The sequence below is a fragment of the Acanthisitta chloris genome, unplaced genomic scaffold (genome assembly GCF_000695815.1).
Source record: "Acanthisitta chloris isolate BGI_N310 unplaced genomic scaffold, ASM69581v1 scaffold509, whole genome shotgun sequence".
Lineage (NCBI taxonomy): Eukaryota > Metazoa > Chordata > Aves > Passeriformes > Acanthisittidae > Acanthisitta > Acanthisitta chloris.
In genome coordinates, this window is record NW_008689599.1 from 13,828 (window position 1) to 31,863 (window position 18,036).

Genomic DNA, 18,036 nt, shown 5'->3' on the forward strand with positions numbered 1-18,036 from the left:
GAAGCAGGTGCACAAGGGTGTCTGCAATTTTCAGCGACTGGTCAGAACACAGTGTAGTTATACCATTGTCTTTTGATGACATCTGCTTTGCCCTGAGTCAGATTCACATGTTTGTACCATGGAGCCAGTTGTGCTGTTTTATTCACAAGCAGACTTGGATCCCTGTCTCAGAGAGATTCTGTTGGGTTTTTGATTTTAATGTTAAAAGTGACTCTACTCCCAGCCATCATTTATGTTAAAATGGAAAGGCTTTTTGTTTCCATCTGCTTAAGCTTTGAGAGTAAAGATTTTCTTTTTATTGGTTGTATTTACCTGAGACTTCCCTTGAGTGTTAAGAAAATCTATAACATTGATTTGAAATAACCAGTATTGTTATGTCATCAAGGTATTTTGATTCTTGATAGCATAGGAATAGAAATAAGCAATTTTTTCTGTTATTTTTAAACTCACTTCACAACAATTTTAGTATGACTTCAGTCTGGATTTTAAGCTTTCAGCTGCCTGGGAGAAGGAAGTGCTAAGACCTGCATTTTATGCTTTGGGTGCTCTTGAGGTTAAAATCAATGCTTTTGTGAACATTATGATAGATTTTTCTTTTACTTTTGAAATGTCTCTAATACATTATATATAGCATATAAAATAATCCTTTGTTTTGATTTAATTCAAGACTTTGAAAAGTAGTTTACTTCTGTCTGCTTTGTAAATATGCAACACAGTTTAAAATGCTTGTTTTTGAAGGGTTGTTGGGTGGGTGGTGCATTTTGAAGTCTTCTGAGAAGAATTATCAGTAGAGAATTTAACATGCAGTAAGAGGAAACTTGTAAATAAATGTATAAATTCTGCCTAAGTTCATAATTTTATTTGTGTTTACAATATTTCCATGTCTCCTAAATTTTTAGCTGCAGCATGAGAAAGCTGAACTGGAGCAGCATTTAGAGCAGGAACAGGAATTCCAAGTGAACAAACTGATGAAGAAGATTAAAAAACTGGAAAATGATACCATTTCGAAGCAGCTCACTCTGGAGCAGGTAACTCCTTACTTCTAGAATTATATGACTATAAACCAGAGGATTCTGAGGAAAAAAAAGCAGTTACTTTTTTTTTTTGTAGTAGATTTGACTTAGTGTTTTAAGTATGTAAGAAACTGGGCAATATCAAGGATATAAAAAAGTCAGTTTGGCTTTCAAAGCAATAAATCAGTAACGTAATTGCTAATGAGAAACCTGGATTCATGTTCTTCATGACTGCTAGAACTTTTAGGAGCCTTTCTGCAGGCCTTCATTTCTGCTGTACACCCGTAAGCTTTGTAAGTGCAACATTTTTTGTATGCAACTCTTCTTGTTGCTTCGTCAGCTTCCACTACTGAGAAAGGCTGTTGCTTCTGATAGTGGCTAAGAGCAGGAGTAAATGATCTGTATGTGATTTAGTTGTGCTCTAGGTCACCTTTTTGTGGCAGGTTAGATAGCACAGGACTTGAACTGTGAGATGTCAACTGTGTGTATACTTCAAAAGGTTTGAGATACGACCTCATCCAACTTCCTTTCTCCCTAAACAGTTAAGAAGATTGCAGAGATAAAACACCACCTGTTTTGGACATGTTTCAGCTGTGGAGGCTTAGACATTGGGTGGCTCTGATGTCTAATTTTACGCATGTACATCAAAGCATCTCAGTGGTGTTAGTAGGAGACCTTTTGACTTAAAAGACAAACAGGTGAAACCTGTAGCCTTGGTAAAGAACTTCAGATTTTCTGGCATGTGATGATCCAATAATTCAGGTGGTGTAAATACAGTGCATCATTTCTGTGATATTTTCTGCTGTGGAACTTTTGTTGCTGATAATCCGAATTTCTGCCAGTTTTGTCTGATTCTCCTATTTCTTTTGACGTGGACAAATTAATTAATAGCTGTCTAAATGGTGGAATGGGTTTTCTGGATTCTTATGCTAACGTTCTATATGGAGAGACCTTTGGAACAAATACAAAAAGGGAAAGGTAGGAAGATGCAGTTGCACAAATCCTTAACCAGCCTGGAAATTAGCATAAGGTTGAAATATCTCTCTTAGCCACAAGGTGGTGGTGGCTGCCACTTAATCAGAATGCGAAGTGAGCTTAACATCCTGAGCTGCTGTAGTCTGTGAAATGTTAGGATGGGCTACGGCTGAAATCTTAATGGTATTTATTTTCATATCGTTCCTCTGGGAAGACAGACTTTTAAGATCACAAAGTTTGAAACTTGTTGTTGCATTTAAGTATCAATGATAGGTTGTTCAAAAAGCACAGGTGCTGGAAGGTCTTTTTCTCAAATATCTGACTTTGAAAACTCAATTTGTTTATGAAGATGCTGACTGTCAGTCTGGTTTAGAAATTCAACGCAGCGTCTGCGTTTGTTTTCTTTCACAGTAAAAGGGATGGTAAATCTCCCGTTACTTTGGACTTCCCTTACACAAATACAAAAAGCTTATTGTGCTAATTAGCTAGCAAGAGCAGCAGCCTTTGGGGCATGTGTCCTGCCTAGCAAGAAGCCACCAAAAGTTGAGAGTAGAGCGATTTTGCCTTTATCATACCCATAGGAAGTTAAGGGAGAGAGATTGCCATGGCACTTCACCATAAGTTTGGGGTTTGGTTAACCATTGTGGTTGTTTAGTCTGGAGAAAAGGAAGTCTCAGGGGAGACCTTATCACTCTCTTGAAGGTCTTTTCCAACATAAATGATTCTATGATTTGGAAGACTTGTTAAACAGGGCTTGGAAGGAGGACTTCAACAGTGCTTTGTACTGAGCTCCATTAGTTACAGCATATGTTCACTCTCATTTTTAACATAGAAAACATGAATAATCTGTGCTGTGTCTTTTTCTCCTTTGCTTTGTTTCATCTGAACTTCTTTTCCCCCAGGTCACTAGTAGGTAGCTAGGTTGTAGCAGTGGTGGTTGCGTAGAATGTTACTCCTAAATTAAAAGTCAAGTTGGATCTTAGGGTTCAAATGTGACCTGAAATAATTTTCCAAGTCAGCTTGAAGTCAGTAGAACACTCTTCTCTGAAGCCCAATGGTGAAGAAATTTGCAACATGTGACTATTTCATTAACTGAATGGCTCAGTTAAAATGAGCAATAATGTTCTGTGTTACAGTTCAGTGGCTTGATAGGAAATAAATAGCTGTCAGTTTTGTCCTGCAGAGGCCAAGTTTGTGTTGTCTTGCTGCTGTTACTATTTTAAATTGCTTTTCTATTTCATACAGTATAGAGAAAAACTAGAATGGATGCAGATAGAAAATGATAAATAAGAGCTAATATTCATCTCCTACATGTGCTTTGAAAGGAGAACATCATGAAATGTACAAAATATTCTGGAAAGATACTCTTGCAAAGCAGCAGAGAATTAAAGCTACAAAGAGGAAGGGGCAGCTAAGAAGCAGAGAAGTTAAATTTGGGAGGTTGGACTTAGGCAGAGATCAGCATATTCAGCTTGCATTGATTGGGAGGATCTCCATTTCAGGAGGGAGGGAACAGTCATGCTTGTTAAGTTGGCAGGAAGACTGAAAAAGCAGGAATAACACAGGCAGTGGGTATTTTAACTGCATTTTTTCAGTAAAGTAAATGATTATGTGAAAGAGAAAGAGGTGAGAAGAAGCACAATTGGATGGTGAGAAAAATTAAAGGGATTTTTCTCTTCCTCTGAATGGAAGGTTAAGGTCTGACAGAAAACAAGCCATACTTCCCTGTTTCCATGTTTTGCTAGTCAAAATTAAGTGTTATTTGATTGGAACATAACTTGGAACCCATGTGGAATGACACTAGTATTGACAGAGCTGCTGGCTTGGTCTGGAGATATAATCCTATCCTGCTTATTTTAGTTTAGGATATTACCACATTTTCAACAAATTCAGTGACTAGAATATATTTCAAAGTACACCTGAAACTACCTAGTAGGATGCCAAATACACCAGTTCTCTGAATTCACAGCTTTGCTCAGGATGCTGCAGTTGCTTATCCTGTAGCTTCAATTCAAGGTGTTCATCCTTAAAGCTTTAATATCCTGACAGGGGGAGGAACTGGGACAAGACTTGTGATCAGGAAAGAAAGATACTCGTTTCCAGTATGTTTTCATATTGCTGGAAATGTGGAGTTGTAGATGTGTTTCACAACCTGCTTTCTTTAGTGTTTCATCAGAGTTGAATGTGCCTTCAGGGCACAGCACAAGGCTTGTTTGCATGTTGTTGCTGATGCTTTGACTTTGCCATTGTGCACACTCACCTACCTGCAGATTTATAACTAATGGACTCCAATGTCTTGGTGGTGGTTGCTGTATTACTGAATGTAAGCTTAGATTTTTCAAATTCAGGTTTATAAATAACTTGCTCTGTCTTCACATTCCAGTGTGCTCTTCTTCCTACCATTAAAAGAGATGGATTTCTTTCACCTGTGTGTTTTTGTGGGTTTGTTAGTTGCTAGATCAATAACATAGTTGTAAAAAGTCTAAGTTAGAGCGAGTCTAAACCATGCTGCACTGAAATGATGTAAAAACCTTTGCTGCAGAGCTAATGAGCTGCATTCAAACTTTTTCCTCATGTGTTTCTGTAGATAGCCGTGCAGTGTAGTGGAGATCTGCATTTTGGTGATGAGGAAACACAGTGTGCAGATTTCCATAATGTTTTTGGTGCTTTCTCCCCTCCAAACACTCCCAGCCCCAGGCATTGGCCAGACTGGCTAAGGAGCAGTGCCCTAAGGCAGAGCACCCTGTGTCTCCAGGGGCTGAGCCCTTTGCCTTCCTCCCACTCCAGCTCCAGCTGGTGTGGGGAAGAAAGTGTTGGTCAGGATCCAAATGCTCATTCCTCATGTGAGGCTGGAGCATGTTGCTCCTGACTTCTCTTGAAGTGCAAACTCCCTCAGCCCTTAATGTGAGTCTGGACACTTAAACATGGGAAGATTTACTGAACAGTGTTCTTCTTTCTAATTATGTTCCCTATTGCTCATCAATATATGTCTATGTCTGCTTACAGTAACTAATTAATCTTTAAAGAAGAAAGCTGTGCATTCATTAAACTTGCACTGTTACCTGAGGTGTGTAAGTTTGTTTTGCCTGGGTTTCTCAGTATGTATTTAGTGGTTAGCAGAGAGTTCTTGTACAGATTCAGATGCTGTAATAGCCCTTCACCCAGCGATGCAGTAAACGTGTGAGGAAATCACTTAATCTTTTTTCAGTCTTTCCATTTTCTGATAGGAGATTATTTGCCTGTCAGAAAAGTGGTGTTACCTAAGGCTTTGCTGGGAAAAATGCTTCCATGCTATTTGCCACCTGTAAAGGTGTTGATCTGTTCCCAAATGTTTAATTATTGCTAACATTTTTGAGTTCAGCTGTGACTCTTCATAGTCTCCTGCATTATTAGTACTTACATTGTATTTCTGCTTACTAGTCATAGATTTTTTTCATGTGTGGCTGTAAATTATATATTTTATTAACTTACAGTAGAATCAAGAATGTTCACATGAACATGAATAATGTCAAGTTAAGCTTTTACTTTTATAAAGCCTTTGTTAAAATAGAATTATATTTGTTTTGCTAGTAAGGATTAATACAGTAACACTTAAGGCAGTTCATACAGTTATTTCTGTACTATTTTTGTTGTGTTGCTTCTTTATCTAACATAAGGCAAACATGGCTTCTTTTTGTCCATTAAGTGTTGGCATAGTGGACAGTAAATTCAGTTTGAAATTCAGAGACACATGGAATAGGAGCTGTCCTTGAATAGGCTTGTCATGTCATCAGTGCCTCCGTGTCCAGTTTCAGGCTTTGTGCTCCTCCTTGCTGGCCAGAAACAACATCTGTTAGAAAAATTTATGTTAAGGAGACAACAACTCTGCAACTCCTGAATCTCTTGATTTTTTTACTGGCTCTATGACTAGTGCATTGTGTCTGAGTTTAGTCTCTTCACCTTCTCCCTGCTGTTGTAGAGGGCTGTGTAAAATGGTGTGGTTAGAGCAGTGATCTTTCCTAATGAGAGTTCAGTGCAAAAAAATACATGCCCATCATTTTCATTAACTGTTTTTTCTCTCCAGCTAAGACGTGAGAAGATTGACCTTGAAAATACTTTGGAGCAAGAACAAGAAGCACTAGTGAATCGTCTCTGGAAGAGGATGGATAAGCTTGAAGCAGAAAAACGGTTTGTCTTGCTGCAGTGTGCTTGTTACTATGGGAGAGATTTTTCATACATAATGTTCTGGATTAAATATGTTCATCTCTGTCCCATAAGAGTTGTTTAATCTATGCAAAGCTGGAAGTTAAAGCAGTTGTAAAGCTCCTAGGTTGCATGAGGCCACATCATTGATTGCTTAAAATAGATATAACTAAATAGTGTGAGAAGTTACTTGGGAAAGCTTGAAGGAATTTGCTGCATTATTTCAGCTGCTGATAGCCTCTTTTTAAAGCTTCTCTTTGGGGTCAATTTTAGATTCATGGTATTTCTCTGTATTTGTTATATGAGAAGCTCTTGGTGTGCACTCATGTAATTGAGACTTCCCACTGCTTCTTTAGTAGAAGTTAAGGCAGTGACTCTTGATACTCCTGGGAAAGGTAAAATTTAAAATACTTATGAAAGCAGCCATCTCTTTAAAGTTATAAGAACTCAGTTTTAGGAGGGAATAGAGGAGAATAATGATTTATGATTAATACCCCATTTCTTTCTACATGTTTAAATACAGTTATGTTAGTGTGACTCCCTAAATCTTGACTGGGGCCTGAGCCTAAGTGAACTGCAGGTGTTGTACTTTTATTTTACAGAGCCCTGCTGTGTGGAAGGTGCTCTGAAGAGCTACATGTAATACTCAGCAGTGGTAAACCCCATAGCAGGATGAGCCTTTGGTAGGATTTTTGTGTATCTTAGGTTTTGAGCCTTCTTTAAGGCAAAGTGTTTCTGGTTTAATTTATCTCAGACTCTGCACCTTCGTATGGGGAGCTATGGTGGAGTTGGACCTTGTGTTAGTACACTGTGTGTGGTGTATGTGAATACTACACCTGCAAAGAGCTGTGCTTACATGCTGCTGTTTCTGCTCTTCAGGACAAAGTTGGATCTGATCAATCAGCATGTTTCTAGTAAAGGACAGTTTTGTTGCTTTCAGGCTGAAAAATACTTCCTATGTTAACTCCACAAATCATCATTTAGGACATTTAATATTTACTTTATGCTTATTCCATAAGAGAAGTTCATTACTCCTGAATTTACAATAGATTGAGGTGTTTAAAAGCTTGACTGTGTGGAATCCCTTTCTGTTTGGAGATTTAAAACAATGAGAAGAGAATAAAAGGGGGAGACTATTTTGACTATCCTTCAGAAAATGTGATTTATTTTTTTCTTTTGGTAGTGGTGAAATGCAGAAATGCTTGTGTTCCACCATACTTCAGTCATCTTTTAATCTTGACTATGTGTCCTTTCTCTAAGAACACAATTGTAAAAACTCATAAGAGATTAAGTGAATTTGCTTAGTAATGATTTTGTGGAATAATTAGTGTTTGAGTATAAAATTGAGGTAACTATATATAATTGAGATTGAGTTTTTCCTGAACTGTATGCAGAAATATTTAGGAATGTCAATGTCTGGATATTTCAGAAAATCTGTACTTGGACAAGAAATTTTAGGGTTTTTATTTTGAGTTAAAAAAGAAAACAGTATTGATCCTCCCAAAAATTACCTCCCCTGAACCAGTAGTTAAATCTGATATATCTGTCAAAATCCTTGCAGTGCCTTTCAGGGGGATTTGAAGTTTTCATTGCATTAGAATGAGAGTTAAAGTTTGAACTATTTTTTATACAGAATTTTGCAGGAGAAATTAGACCAACCAGTGTCAGCTCCACCGTCACCCCGAGACATATCAATGGAGATAGACTCTCCAGAAAATATGATGAGACATATCAGGTTTTTAAAGAACGAAGTGGAGAGGTTAAAGAAACAACTGAGGGCTGCACAGTTACAGCGTGAGTAAATAGCTTATTTCAAATCATTTAAAGCTTGTTTAATGTAAGGTTTTTATATGTACTTTGATGAGTTTAAATTTAAGGTAGAGGCGAAAAAAATAGGGCAGGTTTGGATTGAAACGTTCTCATAATTGCAGTGTTATTGCTGGTGGATGTATTTATACTGCAGTTTAGGGGTTTTTTACCTTTATTAGAAGAATATCTGGAAGACTCAGTAAATATTTCCTGACTATTATGAGCCAGAAAAAAAATATGTATCTACCCTTGCGGCAGTTAAAAGAAGACAAGGACAGCTAATCTTTGTGTTTTCCAGTTCTGCACTGCAGCCTTCACTTACTGAAGCTCAGAATGAGAGCAAGGCCTTAGATTTAAAGTACTCTGCATATCTAGCCTAATTAATTACATGTCAAGTATCCTCTAGTATTTTTAAGTGGTTTCTTTTTGAATTACTGTGATTGAGAGTAAAAATTTCCAAGCATTTAAAATGAAATTCTCATGGGAAATAAGATCTAGGTTTAAAAGTGTCTTGGCCTTTGTGAACAGATTAACCAGAACTGCAGTAGGAATAACAGTGCTGATAGGAATGGTGATGTGCTAGGCTGCAAGCAGAAGCTGAAACCAAAATACACTCTTCAGTTTGATGTTTGCAGTGTGGGGTCATTAGAGAATCTCTAATTCATAAATTCTCAATGAAATCTGCTTACTAAATTCTCATACTTGTGTTACATTTTTTCTTTCTGAAGTGCTTCTAGTCTAGGAACTGGTTTGGCATAATACTAGTTTCAAATAAGTAATACTGTTGCGTTTAGAAGTGATGTTTGCACAGAAGAGAGGTAAATCCTGTGTTGTCTTCCAAAGCAGGAATATTCATTTCATTGAAGGATGCTGTGGAAAGAAGGGATCACAAAGCATGATGAATTGGTTTGGATTTTTTTGAGATCAAGAATTTAACTGTGAACTTGATCAAAATCTCCCAAAATGCATTGTGTGTCATAAGTCTTCATCCCATGTTCCATTTTATTTAAGTAATCTGTCCCAATGCTTTGTAACTCCCCATAATTTGATTTTGAATGTGTTTTATCACTTCAGATAGTCTGTGGTAGCAGAGCATGTAAGTGATGTTTGCTGAACTTGTTCAGAATTGCCCTTTGATGTAAAGAGTAAACCTCTTGTTGACATTTGATATTAAAATTTAATATAATTTTAACATGAATAGTTTAATATTGGTGCGTGTTCTACTGGGCAGTTTCTCTGATAAAATGTGTCATTGCAAGCATGCTCTAGAATACATATAAGGTAGCAATTTTAATACAAGTTGAGTTTTGGATTTTAGAACTTGTGTTGTGCTTTCTCCTTTGAAGTGAAAATGCACCTTAAAAAGAATTTCTTCTGTGTTGCAGGAAAATCTTTGAATAATGTTATTTTAATGGAATTGGAATCAATATTTCTCCTTTATGGTTTTAGTAATATTTTCTTCATGATGTTTTTTCCTTTCTTTTCAATTTGTTTTTAAAATAAATAACTATGACTTTTTTGAGGGGGGTTTCTTTATGTTATACTTCCAGAATTGCTGTTGAGCAGTAGTTTGAGTAGCTGCTGTTCTGAATTAGGCTTTGAACTAACTATTTAGAAATGAAAGTTTTGAGTGATCCTTCTTGAGCATTTTCTACACCCTCATCTTGACGTGTTGGAATAAAATTAGGCACAACCTATTCGGCTGTCTGTAAAATTGAATCTTAATCGAATTGTAACAAAATTCTGGATTTCAGATTCAGAGAAGATGGCACAGTATTTAGAAGAGGAGCGACATATGAGAGAAGAAAACTTGAGACTTCAAAGAAAATTGCAGAGGGAAATGGAACGTAGGGAAGCTCTCTGCAGACAACTGTCCGAAAGTGAATCCAGCTTAGAAATGGACGATGAAAGGTTTGTGGTTTTTAGCCATGCAGATATGTTGACATTGACTTACTTATCAGTACTCATACTACTTTTTGAATATTATAGAACTATAGAAATAACCTGTATATGGGTTTAATATACATATCAAATTCAGTCCAGGAATATCTTCAGTAGAACTGCATGAAAGTTATGTAGAAATTGCATTAGTTTTAGCAGTGAGGAAGAAAAGACTTGTATCCGAAGAATGTTTAGGGTTTTGATAATGTATATATGGAAATAAACATAACTGTGGAGCTGAGAATCAGGATAACCTGGTCACAATACCTGTATTTTACCCCTAACTTGGCAACTGCAAGGAATTCTGTGAGGTCCTTACTTGGGGCTCATTTGTCCCTTGCAGAAAATAAATTATGTTCAGCTAAATACAAAGGGATACTGTGTACAACCTTAGAGAGAGGAAGCATTTCCAGAACCATTGGGTTGTTTTTGATACCCGAGCCATAACATCCTTGATTATTTTTTTTTCCCTCTGTTGCAAGCTGCATTGCTTGCACTGATCTCACAGGTAGTCTTGAGGTTTTTCATGGTTTTTTGTGATGCCTTTTAGTGTTTTGTCACGTTGTAGTCACATGACATAGTCATCTTTACAGAGGATTTTGGGTACGTTTTGAATAAAACATTGCTTACCAAAAGCTCAGTATGTTTTGCATTATTTGAAATTTATAGTGGTCCTTTAGAAGAAATAAAAAGGTTACCCTGTGCTGTGTATTCTTCTGTTACTGTGAGATTTCTTCTTGGGCCATCAGTATATTTGTTGTAAGCCTTAATTTACCAGAAATAAAATACCAGATATTTAGTGTCAAGGAACACCCTGAAAGTTCAAAGTAATATGTTCATTTTAGTGCAATACTAAGGTGACTTGACATACAGCCTCTGCTATGAAGATGTAACCAATGCTATGTAGATTAAATTGTTAGAAATACAGGATTCCAATGTTTGAATCTTTTTTTATTAGCCTAATATTTTTTCCACTATTTACAGTGTAATGGAAATGCAATCAAAGTCTAGATCTATGTGAATTACCAGTATTTGTCAAAAATTCTAGAGCATCTGAATCTTTTTTTTTCAACAAGTTGTAGGGTAGTGGTAGTCAATAAAATGCAGGAAAAAAGGATTAACTATCCTGTACCTCTGAAAAATGATTTGTTGTGTTGATTTTTTGGTACTAAAAAGGCCTGACAGAACAGCTCCAAAACCAGCTATTTGAATCTTTTTTACAATTTGTAGGTAGTGGTAGTCAATAAAATGCAGGAAAAAAGGATTAACTATCCTGTACCTCTGAAAAATGATTTGTTGTGTTGATTTTTTGGTACTAAAAAGGCCTGACAGAACAGCTCCAAAACCAGCTATTTGCAGTGTAAGTAACACAAAGAAAAGGAAAGGACAAAGCAGGCATTAGAAGCACTGTGCAGACAAAATACTTGTGGAATTATGTGCAGTAAGGATTTATAAAATGTGCATTTTTGTCAGCTTACATTTTCCTAAAAACAGCAGTGGTGGTGGTGGATCAGATACCCTTTCTTTTTTTCAGTTGCCTTCTGTTAGCTGGTGATACTTATTTTTTTGTAGATGGGGTAGATGAAGATGCTTTACTGAGTGCAGAATACACAGCTCTCCTAAAACCTCTTCCTCCTGACTAGGGCTAGCTTTGTCTTCTCAATCCCCCATCCTATTCTTTGCAGTAGTAGGGAAATGTCTGAAGTCAGGAACCATACTGTTCCATACAGACAGGAAGCTGCTGTTCTGTATCACCTGGTCCAGGTACTAGGATGACTTACAGAATATTGTATTTGTGTAGAACACAGTGTGATTAAATCCCCAGGACTGCTGCCTTGCTGTAACACATGCACTTGTCTGCATTGCAAGTTACTGTGTGTGGCAGAGGTTCAGTTTCACTAGCATATTGGCAGCTGTTTCCAGAACTTGCTTATAATTAAACCCTAATCTGTAACTGTATTTGTTTTTTGTTGTTCTCTATTGCAGCTACACTTGTAAACTGATCTGCCCAAATTTAAACCAGCTTTGGTATCACTACAGTGTACTGCCTGTGCTAGGGCATGTGGCTTAGTAACTCTGAATATCCTGGTTAAAAATCAGCAAGATACAGTATCAAAACATGTTTCAAGTAGTTTATGAACAGACCTCAAAGTATAATTGTTGTGAGTTCCTTCAAATAGGACTATTTTTATTGCTGGTTTTGTTACCACTTTTTTCTATGCTTTGGGAATAAATGCAGCTACTAAGAATTTCTGAGAACACAGTGGTAGAAGGGTAGACAAGTAAGAGTCAAAGGGCTGTTAGGTAGCTAATTTTGCCTGTTGATTTACTGTGCCCAGTAAAGAAACACAGCTAAATCTAATAATAGAAACTTAAGTGCACTGATTTGCAACCACATGTGCAGGAGAAGGGGAACATGTAATCTACACAGTGACTGAAAAACTGTAGAATGCATAAGCAGCTCAACCTGAAAGCTGCCAACCTAGTGCTGTGGGGGAAAAAAACCCATAGAATTTCCTTTGAGATAAAAAAAAGTAAGTGGCAAGTAGGAGCAATTGCTATTTTCACCTCCTTTTACATAGCACTTGATGTCTGTGAAGAAGCTTTACTGTATTCAGTGAGTAGAGAACAAGTAAATACCACTAAAATTATTACAGGTGGGGAAAAATGTCTTGCCTGAGGTTATGATCTGTTCAGTTTATCACAGTCAAGTGTGGGAGGTGTCTTGCAACACAACCTGGAAGTACCTTTAGTGAGAGAATGTCCTGGGTTGAAAATGTCTCTCTATTCCAGTGGCAAAAGACTGGATGAGCAAATGGCCAAGTGTTGAGACCAGAGGGATTCAAGTAGGAAACAGGGCGTGTTTTTATTTTATGGCTGATTGACCGTTCGAGTAAGTTATCAGAACTTTAGTGATTTTCCTGCACTTCTCATGATTTCAGATTAGTGCTGAATACCTTTCTGGAATACACACTCCAGCCAGACAAGTTATTGAGTTCAATGCAGAAATTATGTGTAAAGTGCAAAAATGTAGTATAGGTCAGATTGGGAGGATGTGGTTTCTATCTCTGACCTTAATATGTACTATTCTGATAATATGCAACTTGTATGGTTTTAATTGCAAATGACTAAGCTAAGTCCAGCTGTTTCCACTGAAAGTTAAACCAGTGTCAGCAATGATGAGAGTTCCTGTCATGACTTCCTAAAGGTTACTGGTCCTTTCTTAACCCAATGTGATTCTTACGGGAAATGAAGAAAAAAATCACAGTGAAACATTTAAAACATGGCACATTTTAAAAGGTTTGATCTAATTATTCTTTGCCTTTTTTTGTTAGATATTTTAATGAGATGTCTGCACAAGGATTAAGACCTCGCACTGTGTCCAGTCCTATCCCTTATACACCCTCACCAAGTTCTAGCAGACCTATATCACCTGGTAAATATTTAACCCAGTTTCTAAAATTATTGTATGCATCACAGTAACGTGCCCTATTAATATATTTAGGTCAGTAGCCTTTCAGAGCTAGTTTGGAGAAAAAAATCCTGCATCATAAATGCAAGAATAATTTTGCCTTAAGTGTCTTATAGAGCAGCATGGTTTTGGATGGTCAACAGGTGTTATGTATTTCAGATCTATGAACTAATATTAAAGGTCAGTTAAGTACCTATCACTTGAACCTTTCTTTCTTTTTAGCTTTTTCTCTATTGCTGTCTCTTTATTTTTTTTCCTCTCCTCCCTCCCCCCCAAGATGCCCAACAGGGACACATAATTCAAATGGATTTCTGGATTTTGATGATGAACTAGTAATGAGACTGCTATTGTGCTCTGAATCAAAACTTCTTAGAAAAGTCTAATCTTGAATGTGTTGGGAAAAAGTCCATTTTCATTTCTCTTTAGTAGAGTAATAGCTTTTGTGCTTCTGCTGTTTTCAGTTTTAAAACAATAACTATAAAATCAAGGATTCCTGTCTCAGGTACTTTGCATAACAGGGGCAGACAAATCTTTTCTGCGTTTCTAATTAATATATTTTAAGTCAAAGGAAATGTATTTGTGTTGCTAACACATGTATTGACTGAAGTTTAAAACCCCTTAAAATTGTGCTTGGACATTTATTAAAAGTTGTTGGCCATGGATGTTAGATGACAATCACAAGCTTCCTGATGAAGTGAATCCTGTGTGCTCTGCTTTCCCACGTTCACCTTTGGAACCTGTTGGAAAGTCCTACAGTATGGGCAAATGATATGTGCTCTGTAGTGACACATTTTGCAAGGTGGGAGTGAGGTGTTTTATTACACAGGTCTGCTAGAACATATAAAATGTCTTTAAATTCTTTCGTTTTCAAGGTTGACCTTAGTTTTTCAAAGGACTCTGAATAGTTTTCATGCAGGTGTTGCAAAAGGAGTAAACATGTGTGAAAACAAGCTATGGCCATAAGCCATGTGACAGTGTTAGAGATGAGCATTATGATTATGAGTTTTCAGGAGGTTTTTGCATTTACCACATGAACAAAATTACTTGACTTTCGATGTTTTGCAAGGTGTGTTACCAAGAAAATGATCCATGTTTCCTTATCCATTTCCTGTAACTGGGTGTGCAGAAATGTGGTCATGCCAGCAGCTGTTCTGGAGTAACTCCTGCAGTCATTCATGGTTAGACATGTGCAGCCTTCCTAATAAGACAGTAATGAGCTGCATGTTGTATCTGCAGCCCACACAGTGGTTATAATTAAAGCTAAGTGTGGGACAAATTACCTGGTGACTTAGTGGCTTGCATCCTCGATTACTTAGCAGTGCACCCTGTTTAGATGCTGCTGTGTCAGTGCAGGAGTGCTCTGTCAATTTGTTCCTACACTGGGACTGAAGTGTGTTCAGTGTTCCCTGCAGACTTTACTTCCCATCAGTAGTTGATAGAAGAGTGCTGTGCTCTAGTGGGAATTACATCCCACAGACAGAGGATGCTGAAACACAGTCTGAAGCAGAGATTGATAGAATTGTGCTGTGCTCTGGTGGGAATTACATCCCACAGACAGGGGATGCTGAAACACAGTCTGAAGCAGAGTTAAAAATAGCACAGTTGAAATGATGGTTTCTAACAGAGTTCACGAGTTTGGAAATTATGGTACAGCAGATGTTACAGGCTAGCACTTCTGCACAGGCAGCTGCATTATTTTTCTTCATCTCTAATAAATTAATATCCACAGTTGGGAAGTTTCAGACTGCAGAAAAATAGAAGCAGCTGTTTGTTAGAGAACTAATGAGATCAATAGGGAATTTTGTAGAACTGTCAGGGACTTATGAATGCAAACAAATAGCGTTTGAGAATACTTTGTGTCTGAAGTAGTACAATAAGACTGTCACAAGTATCAGCACAGAATAATACAACAGTTTTATTTTGCATCAAGTAGTTGTATGACTTGGCATGTTTCTTTTTGCAAATGGTGTGGCTAAATTTGTGGAAGCATAATTTGTGACCAGTTAGAAATGCTGTAATTTCATATGGATAGCTGGTCAGGTTTAATGGGTTAGATTCTGGCTCCTAAATCCCAGAGCCTTTTGTACTTGCATGGCTTGAGATGCTACTTTTAAGGACTCTTTGAAGCTGAGATACTGCTGAGGTTTCTAGCACAGTGCACAGAACTTTGAAGACTGTGTAATTACTGCTACTCCTAGGCAGCTGGGGATTAGTTGTTCTAATTACTGATTAGTGTAGATCATCTGTTTTGTGCTTTGCAGCTTGGCTAGATGGAGATTTTGAGCTGCAGAGATACCTTGGATGTATGTGCACTACTGTTGTTTCTTTGACAGCCATGTAGACTTGCATTTGTAAAGCTTGTGCAGCTGGTTTATCCCAAAGCAGTTCAAAATTGTCATCTTACAAATGTTACTTGAAGCATATGGTATTTACTTCTAGGATCTTTTACTTCTAGGCTTTTGCCTCTGACTTATAACACATTGTCACCTCCCTGAACATTGTTTCTTTCTGTCCTTGTGCTTACAAAAGCACTTAGATATAAAACATGTGCTGTACAGACAATTAGATTGTATAATCAAAAAGCAGATGTTACTCTGGCTGTGATTCCATTGGAGTCTCTCTTAATTTGCACCAGACATACATTGGGGATGTAACAGAATCAAACAGAATTGAAGGAAAAGAGTCTGTTTTCTTATATGACTTTATTAGTGATCTGGGGTTTGTTCTGTTTTCTCCCAAGGATCCTGTCTCATCTGTTGCAGGCAGAAACACAGATACAGGCAGTCAGGGGTGATGGTAGGTGCTGGTGCATCCTGCAGCTGCAGTGTCACTGTTCTGCATTGGTTTAATGTTGAAATGTGAAAACTTCATTAAAGTTAAACCCAATGTGGTGTTATAGAAGTGTAATAGACCTTTGGAAATTTTGTTTGGTCAGAATTCTCCAAAGCAGTTGCTAATGTCTAATACTGAACAGCTGAGAAGTCCTGTCTCCTACAATACTGATATTGTTGTCAGAAAGCAGAAATGTGCTGAAGGTTTTGGGAGATGTGCTCTTCTTAGAAATACTCAAACTGTTAAGAACACTTCAAGGTCTGAACTTGAAGCACTTAGCACTTGCTGTTTCTGTTTACCTGAGTTACCTATAGAAGTACTCTGCATTTTTATAAATGAATTCTTAGAGAAAGAGAATATTTGGATGGAAGAATTAGATATTTACACCCTATAAACCCACCCTATTAAACCCTATAAAATCACCCTATAAAGTGATTTTAAATGTTAGTTGCTAGCCTAGTCCAGCTAGTACTAATCCCAGAATATGCTGATGTCACAGATCTTTAAAACACCGAGGCACCATTTATCTGAAGTAAAAAGTTATGTCTGTCATTGTGTAGTGTATGTTTGAAACATGTGGTAGTTTGCTACAGGAAAAGGAAATAATTCCATATCACACTTTTCAGTACAATGAATATTTTTAGATGTCTAATCTGCAGCAGTTACCAGTTCTTAGCCTAGCATTGGTTCAGAACCAAAAATTTTAAAAGCCCCTCACACTTTAGTTTTTAATATCAAACAAGAATCTTGATGTTACCTTGTTTTAACAATTTTAGGTCTGTCATATGCAAGTCACACAGTTGGTTTCACACCACCAACTTCACTGACTAGAGCTGGAATGTCTTACTACAATTCCCCAGGCCTTCACGTGCAACATATGGGACCATCCCATGGTATTACAGTAAGTATTTAAAATACTAAGCACTTACTACCAATATAGTTTGGTTTTTAAAAGTTATGATTGCTTGTCCTTAAGCTTTTTTACAAAACATTTTTGTAAATGTTTGTTTTTGTCTCCTTACTCCAAGATATCTATTGCTGCTTTCTTCAACCCTGATTTTCCTCTTCACCCCTCAGAAACTGATTCTTTTTGGAGAACCTTATTTTCTGCAAATGAATAGGATGTATTATCATCTTAAGGACAGTAATAGGTATCATCTTATGGATCAGCAGGCAGGGTGTGAGAAGTGATGTTCTAAGCTACTGAGCCTATCCCGGGAAGTAAAAACATTGCTTTCATTTTTCTCCTAGTCTCCACCATCTGACGGATGAGTCATCTGAGGTTGCTTCAAGCTCAGGTTTTCTTCAGGATGACACACAATGCTACCATCATGTCACTGTAACAGGCAGTTAACTCTTATTTTCTATTGTCATTGGCAAAGAAGAAAGTTAATATAAACATTTATTAGGGCAATTTCTCATATCTTTCAACTGGATTTATTTCCTTTTTACCTGCGATGTTTGATGCATTTCTGCTTAATCATGTTTCTTCTAAGTATTTGTGGAGTTTAATGAGCAAACGGAGCCTAAATATTTACTATTTGGCAAAATACCTTAGAGTTGTGTCAAGGCCGTTTGGATTTCTCTCAACAGGTGTGGTAGTATGTAAATATCTTTTAAGGTTTTTGCTTATGCTTGTCATTCTCAGATGTAAAAACATATTTTAGTAGAGTGTTTGGTACAATGCTATAAGACGTGGCTGCTTCTACAATGGTTTAGGTGAGCGTGCAAACATAACTGTTACAATTTCACTGAGCAAAGATGGGTGAGAGTGCTACAATGATGGGTAGAACAGGAAGGAAGCTGGAGCTC

General features: G+C 37.2%; 1 protein-coding gene across 1 annotated transcript in view; it reads left to right on the forward strand.

The window, feature by feature from the left end:
- Positions 1 to 18,036, forward strand: part of CCDC6 (coiled-coil domain containing 6) — a gene marked incomplete at its 5' end in the record, with an annotated part of 30,033 nt that overhangs the window by 7,881 nt on the left and 4,116 nt on the right. The window contains 6 exons of the mRNA XM_009081465.1: positions 900 to 1,028; positions 6,052 to 6,155; positions 7,804 to 7,964; positions 9,734 to 9,890; positions 13,256 to 13,356; positions 17,001 to 17,125. Of these exons, the coding sequence (XP_009079713.1) occupies positions 900 to 1,028; positions 6,052 to 6,155; positions 7,804 to 7,964; positions 9,734 to 9,890; positions 13,256 to 13,356; positions 17,001 to 17,125 (777 nt within the window). The remainder of the gene's footprint in view (positions 1 to 899; positions 1,029 to 6,051; positions 6,156 to 7,803; positions 7,965 to 9,733; positions 9,891 to 13,255; positions 13,357 to 17,000; positions 17,126 to 18,036) is intronic.